The sequence below is a fragment of the Ochotona curzoniae genome, unplaced genomic scaffold (assembly GCF_017591425.1).
Source record: "Ochotona curzoniae isolate NIBS_2020 unplaced genomic scaffold, NIBS_Ocur_1.0 scaffold_4701, whole genome shotgun sequence".
NCBI classification, from domain to species: domain Eukaryota; kingdom Metazoa; phylum Chordata; class Mammalia; order Lagomorpha; family Ochotonidae; genus Ochotona; species Ochotona curzoniae.
The window spans coordinates 16,275,810-16,294,227 of record NW_024467122.1 but is presented as its reverse complement, the minus strand read 5'-3'; the positions used below and the strand labels follow the sequence as shown (position 1 = coordinate 16,294,227).

The 18,418-nt window shown below is 49.4% G+C and overlaps 1 protein-coding gene across 1 annotated transcript in view; it reads right to left on the bottom strand.

Annotated features, from left to right (window-relative positions):
- Positions 1-18,046, bottom strand: part of ATG14 (autophagy related 14) — a 30,751-nt gene extending 12,705 nt beyond the window's left edge. The window contains exons 1-4 of the mRNA XM_040969003.1: positions 17,811-18,046; positions 6,102-6,164; positions 3,029-3,071; positions 280-361 (exon numbers count right to left, since the gene is read on the bottom strand). Of these exons, the coding sequence (XP_040824937.1) occupies positions 280-361; positions 3,029-3,071; positions 6,102-6,164; positions 17,811-18,031 (409 nt within the window). The 5' untranslated portion in view covers positions 18,032-18,046. The remainder of the gene's footprint in view (positions 1-279; positions 362-3,028; positions 3,072-6,101; positions 6,165-17,810) is intronic.
- Between the last annotated feature and the right edge of the window lie 372 nt (positions 18,047-18,418).

Below are 18,418 nucleotides of genomic sequence, written 5' to 3'. Positions count from 1 at the left end.
GTAGGACAATATTACCCACTTTGGGCAAAATCTGAAAGCTCAGACTCTGCCACTTGCATATTTATAACATCATTTGTGGGTCACACAAAATGATCAACTTAAAAACCGTCCTGCTCTATGCACTGTCAGAGCTTTCAGTTTTGCTGGCAGGTGCCTTGATGGGGGCAGTCCAAACCACCTCGTTGTCTTTTTACGGCCTGAGCAGGACTCGCTGATTCAGCCCATGAAATGCCACAAGAGCCTCGCACACCGCTGAAGGGAAGGGGACAATCCACTTACTTTTCTTCATTTCCTCGTTTCCTTTACATATGGTTTGTTTCAGCTGTTCAATCCGCATCTTGCATGACATTATTTTCCATCTCTGTAAAAGTATGCAACAGATATCACAGATACTGATCACCAATGCTGATGACTGCAAGACCACTATTTATTCCTAGGTCTAAATCAGAAAGTACAATGAAGGGGTCTGGCGTGGTGGTCTAGCAGCTAAAGTCCTCACCTAGTACGCACAGGAATCCCATATGGGTGCCAGTTCTAATCCCAGTGGCCCCATTTCTCATCCAGCTACCTGCCTGTGGCCTGGAAAAGCAATAGAGGATGGCCCAAAGCCTTGGGACACTGTGTCTGTGTGGGAGACACGGAGGAGGCTCCGGGCTCCTACCTTCAGATCAGCTCAGCTGCAGCCACTGCGGCTGCTTGGGTAGTTAATCAAAATCTGACTTTCCTAAAAAAATAAAATAAACCTTTAAAAGATATTCTGTTGAGGGATGAGCACTGGGCATTCAGGCTAGTGACTGAGCCTCACCTAATGGGTGACACCCACACCCAACACTAAAGGCCCTGAATTCAATGCAAGCTGCCCTTCCAGCTGCAGCTAATACAGACCCTGCGAGACAGCAGGTGATGGCTCTGTCAACCTGGTCCCTGACGGGTCCCTGTCACCCTGGTGGGAGACCTGGACCAAATTCCCAGTTCCAGGCTCCCGCTGCCTTAGCCTGTGCACGGCAGGTACCTGGGGCAGTGAAGCAGTGGGTAGGAGCTCTCTGATCTGCTTTCCAAATACGTAAAATTTAAGACTCAATTAGGAATCACATAAAATTACTCCATTCGTTACACTACCCACATATCAAGTGGTGAGCCCATGCCACCACACTGGGCAGGGTAGACACAGAACACCTGCACTAGCTCAGAAAGTTCCACTGATGTACAGCACTACTCTGACTGGTTTCTGTTGAGCCTACGAATATCACACCTCATTCAATGTAACAAACTGCAGAAAAAACACAAGTCTTTTTAAAATTTAGGTACTAAGGAATTTGTAAAAAGCATCAAGATTACATGAAACAAAATCGCCTCTTCACATTGGCAGGATTTAGGTACTGCTACCTATGAAATGAACAAAGGACTGGTAAAAACGGCATCTATTTAGTTAAAATTTAAAACTAATGCCTCCTTAGATGTGGGTGTTAAAACCTTGAAGCAATGTTCAAACTGTTGCGGTATCACGTTGGTCTACACTGCTGGATTGATTACAGGGATGTTACAGTGGGCCAAACTGCCAGAGACACTGGGAACAGCTGCACAGCGACTCCTGGGCTCAGGAACCAGAAATCTAGCACTACAAAAGACTTAGGAAAATCTCCCTTAGAGCCCAGTGTGGTGGCCTAGCAGCTAAAGTCCTTGCCTTGAACACGCCAGGATCCCATGTGGATGCCGGTTCTAATCCCGGCAGCTCCACTTCCCATCCAGCTCCCTGCTTGTGGCCTGGGAAAGCAGTTGAGGACGGCCCAAAGCCTTGGGTTCCTGCACCCGTGTGGGAGACCTAGAGGAAGTTTCTGGCTTCTGGCTTTGGATTGGCTCAGCTTTGCTTGTTGCAGTCATTTGGGGAGTGAATCATCCGATGGAAGATCTTCCTCTCTCTCTCTCTGTCTCTCCTCCTCTGTATATCTGACTTTGCAATAAAAAAATAAATAACCCTTAAAACAAAAGAAGACAATGTACGAGATCCACAGCACAAACACTTCTGTCCAAACACTCACACGCAATACAAAATCATGACCGATGCTTGCTGTAAGAAAAACTCAGTACTGCACAACTCTGAGTCTCGAACTCAGCCTCATTCCTTGGGTCATTTCTTAAAATTTGACATTTATATTTTCAAAAATGTTAGAGCATCTTTACATTTAAAATGCATGTTAGGAAGAGCAAACTTCAGCCCCACCCCCCACCGCTTTGCTCATTTCCCACTTTGTTCTGTCCAACAGGCATCCTGGCCCATCTTCCTGTATCAGTACAGATAGATGAACCATTCTCTATCAATTACCGAGTGCTATAATTTTTTTTTAAAAGATTTATTTTATTTTTTTATTGGAAAGGCAGATATACAGAGAGGAGAGACAGAGAGGAAGATCTTCCGTCCGATGATTCACTCCCCAAGTGAGCACAACGGTCGATGCTATGTTGGTCCGAAGCCAGAAACTTCCTCTAGGTCTCCTACGCGGGTGCAGGGTCCCAAAGCTTTGGGCTGTCCTCAACTGCTTTCCCGGGCCCCAGGCAGGGAGCTGGAAGGGAAGCGGGGCTGCCGGAATAGAACCGGCACCCATATGGGATCCTGGGCGTGCAAGGTGAGGACCTTAACCACTGCACCACCGCGCCGGGCCCAGAGTGCTATAATTTTTAATCTCACTAAAATCGAGGTGATTGACAACCATTTGGACTAGATCGCTTGCACATTAGCTTCCCTGTCATCAGCTTCGTGGCCCTCAGCTGCGAGCTGGACAGCCAGCCCCACTCAGCCTTCCCCTGAGCAATTGTGCAGAGGGAAAAGGCACTGCTGACCAAACACTACTTCTGTATTAATAGCAAGACTCCCTAATCCTCCTTCAGGAAGGGTTCATAAGCATCAGCCCTGTTTCTGGCAGCCCGATGAAATCTCCGAGAAGCCCACACTACAAATGGAATTCAACAGATAAAAAACAAATCTGAATTCACAATGATGTTTCGCATCCTGCAGACACCGCTAACTTACCAACTGATCTGCAGCCCATTTTCCTTCCATAGCTTTGGACACTCTGGAAAAGGAGACAGAAAATTAACATTGTTTAAAAACAATCTGTAAACACTGTACTTGAAATGCACGAGTTATGGGGAGAGGGAGGGAGGAAGGGAGAGAGGAAGACAGAGAGAGCCTCTCCATTTGTAGGTCCACTCCCCAAGTGACTGGCGTTGGTCTGAAGCCAGAGCTTCTTCCAGGGCTGGGCATCCTCCACTGCCTTCGCAGTCCATTAGCAGGAAGCTGGATTAGAAGTGGAGCAGCGCCCATGCGGGTGAGTGCCAGAGTGGAGGCTTAGCCTGCTACGCCTTTGCACCAGTCCTGAAAATTAAACTCTTTAACAAGTTCTCACAGCCAGGCTGTGTGGCTGCTTTGGGGGAGGGGTTCTTAAGGTGGGCCTTCAGGAAGCCCTGCTTGGAGGCTTTTGTTTTTTCTCTTTTTAAAGATTTATTTATTTATTTATTTTTATTGGAAAGGCAGATACACAGAGAGGAGGAGAGACAGAGAGGAAGATCTTCCACCCGATGGTTCACTCCCCAAGTGCTGAGCCAATCTGAAGCCAGGATCGCAGAGCCTCTTTTGGGTCTCCCACGTGCATGCAGTGTCCCAAGGCTTTGGGCCATCCTCGACTGCTGTCCCAGGCCACAAGCAGGGAGCTGGACAGGAAACAGAGCTGTTGGGATTAGAACTGGTGCCTATAATATGGGCTCCTGGTTCGTGCAAGGTGAGGACTTTAGCTGCTAGGCTACAGTGCTGGGCCCTTGGAGGCTTTTCTAACCGGCAGCTATGCACAGCTGAGCACGCTGGCTCCCTGGGTCGGCGGCGGCGGGTCTGGCAGGACAGTAAGTGGGCTTCCAGGACCACCCCATCCTGGAAGTTAAATTTTTTTGACTTTCATGAGTGCCTATAGCTGGGCCGCGTGGCTTCCTCCTGAAGGCCTACGCGCCAGGTTGCTGGGTAAAGCCCCTCGGCCGCCAGGTGGCACACCCTCACGAGTTGAAAGGCCTTGATTTACAGGGGAATGATGGGATCTCACAGGTGGCAGCGAGAGGGGACCTGTGGTTTTTATGCCCAGGTTAGGAATTGCAGCTGAGGGACGTCCACAGACAAATCCACGACGTATGTGTAAGTAGGGGGCTGCTAGCAAATTAGTTTGGAGGGAGAAGGGTGAAAAAAGTGGGTCTGACAGCAGCATCTGTGCGGGAAATGTGGGCTCACTCCTGTGGAACTGCAATCCCTGCTGGTTCGCCCAACAACTGCGGATGGGGTCAGGCCTTGCTGGGGAGCCAAGGGGAAGCCCCAGCTGGGTTGGGGTTCCCACTGGTGAGAATAGGACAGCAGGGCAGCAGGGGTGGCTGTACATGGCTACGGCCTGCACCGGTGTGGGCGTGCACTGGGACTGTGCAGGGTCAGACTGGGCTAGACTCCAGCCCCCACTGGTACTTGTGAGAGCCAGGCTGGGTGTAGAACGGGCCAGGCTAGGCCTTAACTTCCACTGAACTACATAAATGCTGTGTCTGGGCGCGGACCAGGTGGCCCTGGGCTGCAATAACCAAAAAGAACCAGAATGGATGTAACAGGTTGAGCAAGGCCACTGTTCTTGCCAGGGCAGGAAGTGGACAAGCCAACCTGGGCCAACAGTCCTCTGATGTGCGCAAGAACTGCCGCTGGGCGGAGACTCGATGGAGGAGCTTGGGAAACTCCTTCACTGGACGCAGTCCCTGTAGGTAGGTGCAAGAAGCAAGGCAAGGAACAGCCCAGATCATGCCAGGTTACAGTACCCACCAGCATACATGTGGGTCAGGTCTGGCGACAGACAAGTCGGGGCTAGCACGTAACACCCAGTGGCAGATCTGAGAACCAGGGCATGGGGCAGGAGAGCCATATCAGGCCACAGCAGCAGCCAGTTCACATTAGAACCGGGACAGCAATCATGCTGGGCCGGGCTAAGCTGCAGCACCCACCAGCACGAGCTGGAACAGGGGGCAGACCAGAATAGGCCAGGCTGTGCAATACGATGCGGACGCTGAGGCAAGGTGAGGTGAATCAGGCCAGCGGGGGGCTGGGTTCTTGAGTCCCAGGGATGGGGGATCTGACAGGGCTCAGGTAGCTTGGCACAAGTGCTGAGGTCCACCTGTGTGGCTGGGGCTGGGTTCCTGAGCCCCGGGGACAGGGGAACTGGTGGGGCCTGGGTCGCCTGGCCTAGATCCTAGGGCCTGCCTTTTAGGTGGGTGCCCGTTTGTGAGCCCCAGGAGTTGGGGAATCTGGTAGGGCTCGGGTCACCTAGCCCAGGTTCTGGGGCTTGCCTGGGGAGGTGGGTGTAGGGCTTGTGAGTCCCGGGGCAGGGATCCGACAGGGCTCAGGCTGCCTGTTCTGGGTCCTGGGGCCTGCCTGTGAGGTGGGTGTCAGGTTCGTGAGGCCCAGGGACAGGAGATCCAGTGGGGCTTGGGTTACCTGGCCCCGGTCCCAGTGCCAGCCTACTCGGTGGGTGTGAAGTTTGTGAGCCCCAGGAGTGGGGGATCTGGCGATGCTTGGGAATGCCTGGCCCAGGTACTAGGACTTGCCTGCAAGAACATGCCCTACTTATTGATAAAGGCGGGGCAGTGGACACAGGCCCTGTTGTAAAAGGACAATATGGCAGCTCACTTGGTGCTGTAGCAGAAGAACAGAACTAACTGGTCAACTACCCCAAACAAATGATGTCAGCAAAAAATCTCGGTAAATGGAGCTGACGGACTCTGGGAGGGTGACATCATCCTTGGAAATCAGCAGCATTTCAGAACTATCCAAACCACTTGGACAGAACCCTCAGAATATGTGCACAGTGAGTTAGAGAGATGGCTGAGTTAACAGACTCAAGCAGGGGAGCTTCGAAGATTCAAGTCACTCATGTTTATCAACCGCCGTGGGCTTGGCAGCAGCTCAGGTCCACTCGGAGAACGTCTCACACACACAGCAACTGTTTACCATCTGCTGTCACGTACAGCCCTGAGACGAAGGGACAACAAAACCATCTCCACAAATTCAAAAGCAAAACCAAAATACTCACTCTTTTTGAAATTCTTCTTGCTTGCTCTTAAGTCGGTTTAATCTTTCCTTCTTGTCAATAAATCTAAAAAGAAAATTCAATGTTTTATTTAAACGTCTGCTTTTCTTCCCAGTTCAACAGTAACATGCACGTTTCTGAGAGCCGATTCTGTCTGCAGGCTCCTCCGCCAGCACGCTGCCCCAAGAGCGGCACGCACTGCTTCTAAGTCCAAAATTCTTTTCTGCAGATTTTCCGTCCCCACCAAGTTAAATTTTCAAAACATGTACATCAGACGGAGCAGATATAAATTCAAAGAAGCTGAGGTTTCATTATAAAAACAATTTTGATCATTTCACTTAACTAGCTACCCTCTCCTATGAACTGATTCCTTATAATTTTCTTAGAAGGTTTATTTATCTGAAGGGAAGAGAGAGAGCTGGCAAGAGAGACCCTTCCATCTTCCGCCTGTTGGCTTACTATTGCGATGGCTGCAACAGCTAGGGCTGGATAAGGCTTAAGCAAGGAGCCTGGACTCCACCCTGGGCCTCCAATGTCAGTGGCACGGATGCAAGAACTTGGGCCTTCATACGCTTCCTTTCAAGTGCATTAGCAGGGAGCTGGACTGGAAGAGAAGCAGCCAACATGGGATGCAGGCGGTAGCTTGGCTGGCTGGGCTACAATACTGGGTCCAACTCATCATTTACTTTTAAGATTCATTTACTTTTTTTAAAGATTTATTTATTTTTATTGGAAAGGTGGATATACATACAGGAGAGACAGAGAGGAAGATCTTCCATCCAATGGTTCATTCCCCAAGGGGCTGCAACAGCCAAAGCTGAGCCAATCCGAAGCCAGGAGCCTCCTCTGGGTCTCCCACACGGGTGCAGGGTCCTAAGGCTTTGGGCCGTCCTCAACTGCTGTCCCAGGCCACAGGCAGGGAGCTGGATGGGAAGTGGGGCCGCAGGGATTAGAACCGGGGCCCACATGGGATCCCGATGCATTCAAGGCAAAGACCTTAACTGCTATGCTATCACGCCAGGCCCTGGATTCGTTTATTTTTATTGGAAAGATAGATTTACAGAGAGAAGAAGCAGATCTTCCATCCACTGGTTCACTCCCCAAGTGGCTGTAACATCTGGAGCTGAGCTGAACCGAAGCCAGGAGCTAGGAGCTTCTTCTGGGTCTCCTACGCAGGCAGGGGGTTCCAAGGGTTTTAGCCATCCTTCTCTACTTTCCAGGTCCCCAACTCAGACTTTTTAAAAGCAAATTTTCCCCCTAATTGTACTGTTAACTCTTTACAGACTAACAATTAACACAAGAAACCAAAAAGGGAGTATCATATTGGAGATAAATTTCTCCATGTCTGTCAGACTTTCTTCCATCCCTGCTCTTATTTTTTGGACTTTTGTTTCACTTGCCCTCTCACCTTTTTCGTTGTTGTTTTTATACTACAACCTAGATCATCAATTCTAACAGCTTTCTCATTTTTTTAAAAAAAGATTTACTTTTGTTAGAAAGACAGATTTACTGAGAAAAGAGAAAGATCTTCCATCTTCTGTTTCACTCCTCAAATGGCGGCTATGTCCGCAGCTGCGTTCATTGGAAGCCAGCGGCTTCCCCCACAGGCCTCCCATGCGGGTGCAGGCCTCCCATGCGGGTGCAGGCCTCCCTCTGCTGCTTTCCCAGCATTGGAAGAGGAGCACCTGTGACTTGAACTGGTGCCCATGTGGGATGCTAATGCAACAGGGTGGATCAGCCTGTTGAGCCACAACACAGGCCCCACTTTTAATATAACCATATACAGCTGTCAATTCTAAATACTGCCTCAGCCACAGCTTAAGACTCCTAAGATATTGTGCTCCCATTACCACTTGATTTGAAATTTCCAACTTTTCCATAAAATCCTTCTTTGATTCAAATGTTATTTAGAAGTATAGTGTTGGGCCCGGCACGGTGGCACAAGTGGTTAAGGTCCTCGCCTTGCACACCCGGGATCCCATATGGGCGCCGGTTCTAATCCTGGCAGCCCCGCTTCCCTTCCAGCTCCCTGCCTGTGGCCTGGGAAAGCGGTTGAGGACGGCCCAAAGCTTTGGGACCCTGCACCCGCGCAGGAGACCCAGAGGAAGTTCCTGGCTTCGGATCGGCATAGCATCGACCGTTGCGCTCACTTGGGGAGTGAATCATCGGACGGAAGATCTTCCTCTGTCTCTCCTCTCTGTATATCTGCCTTTCCAATAAAAATAAAATAAATCTTTAAAAAAAAAAAAAAAAAAGAAGTATAGTGTCGATTTCCGGATTGTTTAACTTCCAGGTAACTCTGTTTTTTTATCCCCTTCCGGTGTGATGTGATCACAGAATGCTGAGAGCTTTCCATTAAATTGGGACAGTCTTGTGGCCTGGCACATGGTTTGCCCTGGGGAAAGATGCATGCTTACTGTCTATAACATTAGGTCTGCGAGTGCTGGGCGCCACGCACAGATGCCAAAGAGCCGGCAGTGCTGACACTCATTCAGATCTGTGCCTGGTCACATGCGGCTGCGGCACACCTCACATGTGGCAGGCTACTTATTAAGAGAGGTACGACCTAAAGATAATCTGAACAACAACGAAAGAATAAAAATAAATGAAAAAGGTATAAAGAAAAAAAATTAAAAGAATAAAAATAAAATAAAAAGAAATAAAGAAAAAAAAGATAATCTGAACAAAGAAGTCCGTTTAAAATATTTTCTGAGGTCAGGCACAATGGCCTAGCAGCTGAAGTTCTCGCCTTGCATACCCGGGATCCCACATGGGTGCAGGCTCATGTCCCAGCTGCTCCACTTCCCATCCAGCTCCCTGCTTGTGGCCTGGGAAAGAGGACGGGCCCAAAGCCTTGGGACCCTGCACCCAAGTGGGAGACTCCTGGCTCCTCCTGGCTTTGAATCGGCTCAGCTCTGGCCATTGCGGTCACTTGAGGAATAATCAACAGATGGATGATTTTTCTGTCTGTATCTCCTCCTCTCTATATATCTGACTTTCCAATAATAAATAAATCTTTAAAAGAAATAATTTTCTTCTGTAACCTCCATGTTTGACACATATCAGCAATATATCCTAAAGCAAAGGGAAAACACGTTCTCCCCGCTAGTGGTCACTGGAAAGTCACTATTCATATTAAACGAAGCCAATGTGGAAAGCAGACTGACAGTACAGACAAGGCACTGTGTAGTTCCTTCGCTTGTGAAATGGGCAAGTCGCTACCTGGTTCAACATGATGCACGTGGAAGCATTCGGGGAGACACCCAGCACACCACATCCCCTCGCCTCCCGATGCATCACGACTGTGAGATGTCTACACCTAACCCATAGGGAGCTCAACTGCAGACCAGATCTTGACAAGAGACTTAAGCACTATGAAGGCAGACCTAGCACCACATGCTCTGCACACATAAACACAGCAGCTGAGTTACCTTACCCTAAGACATCCTTGAGAGAAAACAGGAAACTATGTTTTTGTTTATAACATAAAAAGAAAACTGAAAGTAATTTTTTTTTTCTTGGCCAGAGTAACTTCAAACGATCCTAAGTTTAAATTTAAGAGGCAGTGAACCTGAGGCAGGAGTTTGGCTTAGCACCTGCAACCCACATCGAAGTGCCTGGTTCAAGTACAGCCTGCACCCACAATCCCAGCTCCTACTGATGTGCACCCCGAGACAGCATGATGGCTCGATCAGTTGCACCCCAGCCACTGCCGCGGAAAACCGACTCCACGTTCCTAATTCGTGGCTTTGACCTGGCCCAGCTCTGGCTGTTGCAGGCTTTTGGGGAGGAAACCAGCAGATGGCAGCTCTTGCTGTCTCTGTGCCGTTCAAGCAAATGATTTTAAAAGGTGACCTTTGGGGGCTGGTGTACAAGCTTAATAGCCTAATCCTCCATTTGATTTGGAGTGTGCCAGTTCTAGCACTGGCGGCTCCACTTGCCACCCAGCTCCCTGCCTGTGGCCTGGGAAAGCAAACAAGGACAGCCGAAAGCCTTGGAACCTGCATGGAAGACCCGGAGGAAGCTCCTGGCTCCTGGCTTCGGATTGGCTCAGCTCCGGCTGTTGTGACCACTTTGTGAGTGAACCAGAGGGCGGTGGATCTCTTTGTTTCCATTTTCTCTGTGAATCTGCCTCTCAAATAAAAATGCCTTTAAAAAAAGATCTTAAAAAACTGGGTAGCTTAACTGTGAAGAAAAAAAGCAATGCTGACAACACTGATGTGAGACATGTTCAGTAACGGAAGTGCAAAGAAAACGCACTGGCCACGCAGCATGGGTTACGTCATCCCCCAGCAGCAGAGGATGAGCCCGGAGATAAAGCGCTGCGGTGGCTCCTGCTGTGACAGCTGCTTCCATGGTGTGCCAGATTTTCCCTTTACGTTCCCACAGCATTCGCGTGAAACATACTGATGTTTCAAATACCATATTTAGCTTCCTTAAAAAGAAATAGGGAATTTGTATTTTTTGTCACTTTAAAAATATGAAACACTTCAACTGCATCTTGTTAGAAGAAAATTATCCTAAATCAAAATGTTTTGCTAAGCTAGGGCCATCAGCATCGAGCTCCAGCATGCCAAGCCACCTTGTGCACACCAGCATCCCATACAAACAGAAAGGCAGAGCTACAGGGAGAGACCAGAAGTGTCTTCTATCCACTGGTTCACTGTCCAAATGGCTGGCGCTGGGAGATGGCCAAAGCACCATCTTCTGCTTTCCCAGGGCATCAGCAGGGAATGGGTTCAAAAAGAGCAGTTGGCACTGGGAACAGAACTTAGAAGGGATATTAACCAGCAGCTTAGCCTACTAGGTCATAATACAAATAGAAAACTGGCCACAATATTTATTTGGCCAGCTCCAAAATAAATCTTTAAATAATCTTTAAATAATGCATATTTCCCCAGGCTCGGTGCCATAGCCTAGTGGATAAAGTCCTCGCCTTGCACATGCCGAGATCCCATGTGGGCGCCGATTCTCATCCCAGCAGCTCCACTTTCCATTCAGCTCCCTGCTTGTGGCCTGGGAAAGCAGTCGAGCATGGCCCAAAGTCTTGGGACTCTGCACCCGCGTGGGAGACCAGGAAGAGGCTCCAGGCTCCTGGCTTTGGATCTGTCAGCTCCAGCTGTTGCAGCTGCTGGAGGAGGGACTCATCGGACAGAAGATCTTCCTCTCTGTGACTCCTCCACTCTATCTTTAAAACATGTCTTTATATTTAAAACAAATCTTTAAAATCTATTTTCCCCATTTTAACAGGAAGAAAGTCGCCAGCATTGCCATCTGCCAAGGACAGGGTCATCAAGTGACTTACATGAGGTGGCGTCACAATGTTTACTTGAGATAGGCCGTTTCCAGAAGCGCTCACAAAGCCTGCCCCAAGCACTCTACTCTGATTTGCAAAGCAGCACATTTCTGACTACCAACCGCAAGCCCATCTGCAACAGCCTTTCAGGAGGAGCTTGACCAGGCCTGGGCCTTCCACCTAGCTCATGCTCTAAGTCAGAGACCTCACTGCAAAATGGCCCCAGAGCTGCCATGAGAACATCTGATCCCTGCCGATCTCCGGCAATCTCCAAGTCAACTCCTGTCCTTTCTGTGCTTCACTCGGCCCCCGAGCTCGGCCATGCTTGGGCGGGCAGTGCGCTGGCAGCAAGCGTCCTTGGCATCATCATCACGCCAGCTTAGCCCCTCCTGTATCAACAGCAGGTAGCAAGTCCAGGGTAGGAGGCTTTAGATTATGAAAACATTCAGATGGTGAGAGGCCCTGAAAATCCTTAGTGCAGCTCTCCTGGGCCTGGGCACTCTCAGAACCCAGCCAACAGCAGATGGCAGCTGCCTGCAGGGGAGGTATTCCAGGTACTTCAGGAACCTTCCCAGAACAGCTCTCCTGGGCCTGGGGACTCTTGGAACCCAGCTGGCAGCAGATGGCAACCACCTGAAAGGGAGGGAACCCAGGCACTTGAGGAATCTTCCCGGGGTGGGAGGGCACAGGGGCATGTAGTTCATTAGAGCACACCTGATCTTCCATGATGTATCTCAGGCTGTCAAAGGGCAGGAGACTTTCCTTTTCTGACACTGTTAGACACAGTCTATATGTATCTATATATTTATACATACATCATATACACATTTGTATATATAGTTCAATACCTGAAAGAATTAGCATGGCCCAGGTGTAAGTCAGCTATAACAACTTTTAAAATAAGCTTTAAAATGGGTTCATGAACTCAGGGGGCTGCAGTGGGGACCACCCGAGACAGAAATCACGAACCACTTTCATGAAATCCACAACGTATAATGGCAGAAAATAGCCAGCAATAACCAACTGAAAACCACAGTTATATTTCCTTAGCAAATCTGCATCTGTGGCGGGAACACAAGTGACAAGCTGCAACGGATGGGAGCTCAGATGGTTCCTGAAGGTCATTATCAAACAGCAAGGTCGGTAAGCTTCTGTCCAGAAATGGACAGCGCAGCCACATGCAAGGACCTCCAAAGGCAAGACCACTGAATAGCATGTTCTTGTTAACCCACACTGGAGAGCCACTGGATGCCAAGAGGTTATGTGTTGCATGGGCCAAAGGTTGACAGTGGCAGTTTGGGGAATTTGGGGAGTCTGGGGAGATAAAACAAGCTGAGGACCCTAGAATTATAAAGTCTTCCCCTTGAACAGCAAAAGCCATGAGTTCACAAATGAATGCATATTGTTCGTGAGAACAAAGACATGCGATCTTGTGTAACTGTGAGGTAGGTCTGATTTACTTCTCTAACAGTCAATTCTCCCTGAAGTGCTAAGCCATTAAAAGCCAACAATCTCCACTTCTCTGTTAAGGCAATCTGAACAACTCCATGTACATTTCTAAGAACCGTGATACGCGTTATCACACTCAAGATCCACTCACATTTAACGTGTACATAGGCACAGCTAATTTTGCTAATTTACTCAATTAGGTTAAAACAAGGGCTTTTCAACTATGCTATGAGGTACTATTTCATTTACAGTAGTCTCCGACAACTAATGAGGGACTTATCAAAAAACAAAGGGGCTGGAACTGTAGCACAGAGGGTAAGGCTGCTGCCCACGGCACTGGCATCATATGGGCATGGTTTCAAGTCCTGGCTGTTCCACTTCCAATCCAGATCCCTACTTAAATGGCCTGAGAAAACAATGGAAGATGACCCAAGTTCTTAGGGCCCTGAAGCTGCATGAGACCCAAAAGCAGCAGCTCCTGGTTCTGGATCAGTCTTGCTCCTACCGCTGTGGCCATCTGGGAAATGAACCAGCACGTGCAAGATCCCTCTCTACTTGCCTGCCTCTCTCTGCAACAAGGAAGGGAAGGAGGGAGAGAGGGAGGGAGGGAGGGAGAGAGGGAGGGAGGGAAGGGAAGGGAAGGGAAGGGAAGGAAGGAAGGAAGGAAGGAAGGAAGGAAGGAAGGAAAGTTAAAAGCAGAGTCTGAAAGCAAACACAGAAAATGTTTCCCAGATCCTGAAGGCTGGTGACATGGGGAACAAAACCAGAACTTAGGCCTTTGTGTACTACATTCCATTGGCAGCCACTTTCCACAAACCTGTGACACCACACACCACGCTTAATACCATGCAGGAAGCGATGCTGGCACCACAAATAGGGCAGAGATGGCGAGGGAAGCCAACAGTGAGGGAGAACAGGGGAGGCATCAATGAGAAAGACATGCTTCAGCTGACGGATGAAGGGCAAGGCACCAAACAAGTCTTCCATGCAGCGGAAGCAGTAAGAGATCACGTGTCCTCTTTCCCCCGTGGGGGATCCGAGAGAAGGGCCGTGACTGCGGAGCAGTCAATCAGAACAAGCATGGCATGGCTTTATTTCCTGGGTGCTTAATATATGCTGGATACCATGCTAAGCACTTTAAATGTATGCTCTTCATTAATCACTTTCAGAAACCCACAAAATACCTCAACATTTTCAAAATGAAATAAACACGTGTAGGAGAGAGATTAAGGATTTTTTTTCTAAAATTAGAGTGAGATAAGGTATGTGGGTACAACTCAAAAGCCCACATTTCTTTAACCCTACCCCAATATTAGAGACCTAAGCAGTGGCCAAAACCCATGGGGCTTCACACTGAAGTCAAGAGACTAAGTTTTAAAAGAAGTGGAGGGCCTGGCGCAGTAGCCTAGTAGCTAAAGTCCTCGCTTTGCACATGCTGGGATCTCATACAGGTGCCGGTTGTGTCCTGGCTGCTCCACTTCCTTTCTAGCTCCTTGCCTGTGGCCTTGGAAAGCAGTCAAGGATAGCCCAAAGCTTTGGGACCCTGCACCCAGAAGAAGCTCCTGGCTTTAAATCGGCTCAGCTCCGGCCGTTGCGGCCACTTGGGGGGCGAATCATCAGACAGATCTTTCTCTCTGTATATCTGACCTTTCAATAAAAGTAAAATAAATCTTAACAACAACAACAATAACAAAGAGTGGAAAGTCACTGAAAGGCTGCAGGAAAACAGGGACATGCTGATTTACACTTCAGTCTCACTATCACGTGGGAAGGAGTTGAGTACAAGTCAGGAGAGAAAGCAGGGTGGCGGCCCGCACTGGGAGCGGCAGACTCAGGACACCTATGGCAGCAGAGTGACTGAAGTGGCTGATGGTTTGGATGCGGGGAATACAAGAAAAAGTCTAGGATAACTCAGAAGCTGGCTTTTCCAGCAGGCAGATCATAATGGTTAATAATGAAATGGCTCAGAAATAAACTAAGTTCAGAAGGGAGGGGTAGACTCATTAAAAAATTTTAATAAAGGATGGAAGGGTGTTTGGCCTATCAGTTCAAACGTGATTGAGGCCACCTGCAACCCCAACCCATGTTGGTGTGCACGGGTTCAAGGCCTGGCTTTTCTACTTCCCATTCCAGCTTCCTGCTAGCCTGCATCCATGTGGCAGACCTGAGTCCCTGGCTCCTGGCTCCTGGGTCCGGCCTTGGCCAGCCTTGGGAGCATATGGGGAGTGAACTAACTGAAAGCAAATCAAATCAATATCTTTGTTTGTAAATAAAATTTTAGTAAAAATTCACTAAATCTTTAGTTTCTACCACATGGGGAGTAGACAAAATAGCAGTAAGCCATGAAATAGTGGCAAGTGCTACGGAAGGCAATGAAGTAGGTTAAACAGGACAGCGGGTACCGTGGGTCAGCGCTCGTTGTATGAGGGCTGAGGAGGCCGAGGATGGCACAGTACGTCATAAGGTAGAAAATGGTGAGATGAGGACAGAGAACACTGGCTTTTAGTCATTATTTTTTTTAGCAAAACAGGAAACGGAAGTTGAGATCAACTGTTGCGGGGTGCGAGCAAGATCACACCACACATGTCTAAGGTTTATTAAGGAGTCTTTATTAACCAATCTTGGTGATAACAGAACATACTAGAAATAGCAAATCACAAGTCCATATGGCAATCCAAACCAATCATAATCCAACCAAGCATAATTGAAAGGGGAACAAATGGTCATTATCCCTAAGTCCACCCATTAAACTGAAGACCTATGGCCCAGCTTCCCCAACAATATAAGTTATCCCAAGAGACATGCAACGAATAACCTGGACACATTTACAAAGCTGCAGACATTCACCTTTCCCTGCCTTCTCTGCCCACATTCCACTACTGCCAGGCCTCACCTCTCCTGGAACTCCTGATAGTACACAAACCAGAAACAACATTACTATATCCATTGTCCAATCGAAGCAGGACACAGGGACCATGCTCAGGGGATTACCTGTCCTGGTTCAGCCAAGAGTTCAGCTGCCAGAGTAATGGAAGCACCTGACCAGAGAGAGCCCCCCTGCTTCCCTGGCCTTTTAAAGGGGAGTGAGGGGAGTGGTTACACAACAATGCAATATCGCCCCCTCCCCTCTTAGTTGGTCCCCTCCCCTCTAAATTGATAAGGTATTTGCTTTTGCCCACCTGTGACTCACCTAAGTGTTGTGGGTTAAGGAGTTGATTAGTGCTCTTGGGATTGGCAGGAACCGGGCTTGTAGCTAAAAACACCTAGACTAATTAGACTTATCTGCATCCAATATCCTGGACTTAGGGGGAGTGGTTGAGGATGAGATTAACATTCCATTGCTGTTAGGCCCCACGTTCAGGACAGAGGGTAGGGGACACAGCCAAATTTCATTTGCCCACTGTCAATGGGTGCTGGCTATCACTGGCTGCACCCCATAATACAACACTGCTTACTGTAACATGGAAAAAGAGCTGCGTGGAAGCAGACACAAGAGGCGATTACCCTCTTCTGGATCCCACCAAAGGACGCTCCACAATCTGCCAGAGGACAGAGTTTTGGCTTGGCCAGACTGAGCAGAGCTGGGATGCAGAGCAGAGTCGGCAGGATTCTAGGTCTGTGAGATCAGCCATGGTAGGGGAGTCAGAGCGAGGCCTGGAAAGGATCGTGGCCTATGTCAGAGGAAGTGTGAGACTGCCATTTCCTGGGCTGGGATGAATTTGTGAGGAAGAAATCATGGAAAACTGGCAGAGTAGGCCATACTGAGACTACCGATGACAAACCCAGGCAGCTGTTTCCTGGAGACTAGGGATACACAGCTTGGAAGGAGACACAAGCGCCATCTTTAGCACACGGACATAGCAATGGAGCTAGCAGAAATATAAACACGTAAAGCTTGAGAGCCCTCATTTGGATACACCTGGTACTTTTGTAATAACTGGCTTAATGGTCACATCCATCACACGTTTAAGCCATTTAGACAGATTCTGTCACACAAACTTCCTCAAGGGAAAGAACTCCATGATAACAGGAACACTAGAAACTTAAAACGCTCCCACAGGGAGGCGTGATCCACTCTAGCTTTTCAGTGCGTGCACATTCGGGTTCAGGCTGTCTCGAATTCAGTTCTGGCTCCTACACTTATCAGCATGTCCGGAGGGAAGGAGGCACTCTTACTATTCGATTTCCCCAGGAGCAAGCTGGGAGGAAGGACTTGCTGGATTGTTGGAGATGAACGAACACTTGAACTTCAGCACTCTTGCAGTGAGCTACCTCACTATCACTGGCACCAAACGACTGAAACAGAAGTTTGGAATTGGAGATCCTGCAGTTACAACGGCTTTTCACATTTCTAGATCAAAGATTTACCTGTTCGGATTTCAAACGAAGCCAAATCACATTCCTAAAGGCAACTTTACCAACTAAAGACTTCCAACTCCCAGGGTGAACTACAAAGCCAAAATACATCCTTAAATTCTCAGCATCCCAAGGAATCCTTGGAGACAGAGATGAAAAAAAGCAAGTAGCTAGTTAGTCCTAGCGTACCCAATAACAAGGGCCACCTGTAACACAAACGCTCAGGCCTAAACCCCCTCATCAGTTAACGCGTTCCTCTCGGGTCTCCCCTCCAGAAAATCATTACTTGCGTGTTTGCGAAGAGACAGGCTAAAAACAAGCTTCTGAGTTGAATACAACAAACGGGGACCCAACTCCACGACAGTCACAGACGACTTCTCCAGAGTCGCCATCTATTTTTCCTCCCTCTGGCACCTCAGAGCGGCGTGGGACCAGCTACTCTCAGGTAACTGCTCTGGCCCCGATCCTAATCCCTCCCCGGGCAGCGAGGCGCTCAGGCAAAGCCATTATTACCCTCCCTCTCGCCGGGCTTCGGGAGCCCAGGCTCCAGCCTTTGGTAGCTCGGCAGGAGGAGACACCGAGAAACAATAGGACCGTGGCGGCCGCCGTACCTTTCCCGGTCGCGGCCGTCGAAGTAGACGAAATCGCCGCTTTGGATGCATTTGGCGCAGGTCAGCCGTCGGCGGGTGGTGTTGCACAGCGGACACCGCTCGACCGCCACGTACAGCCCCTCCGCGTCGTCCACGGAGTCCACCAGGTCCCCGGCGAGCGACCGGGGCCCGCAGGTCGGAGCCTCCGGCCCCCGGGCTCCCTTCCCACTGGGAGACGCCATGATGGTCTGAGAGCGGAGCCAGTCACGTGGGATTTTGTTTTCAACCGGGTGCATCCTGGGCGTGGGGGCGGGACGGGGGCGGGGCCGGGGCGGGGCGTGCGGGGAACCTGGCGGCGTGGTGCTCGGCGCAGGCGCTCTGGCAGGGAGTGTGCTCCCACCCGGGCACGCTGGGGCTCTGTCAGCCCTAGGCTGTGCGTTGGCGCCTCGGGCTCCAACAGCAGCAACAACAAACGGTGAGGCGACGCCCTAAAGATCTCAGAATGAGACCACGTGAAAGGGATCAGTTCGATTCCCTGAGATGTTTTTGGCTAAAATTGCAACCATCAGCCCGGGTCTGGGAGTCTGGGGACTTGGGACAGATTCTTAACTTCTTTGGGTCCCTTTTCT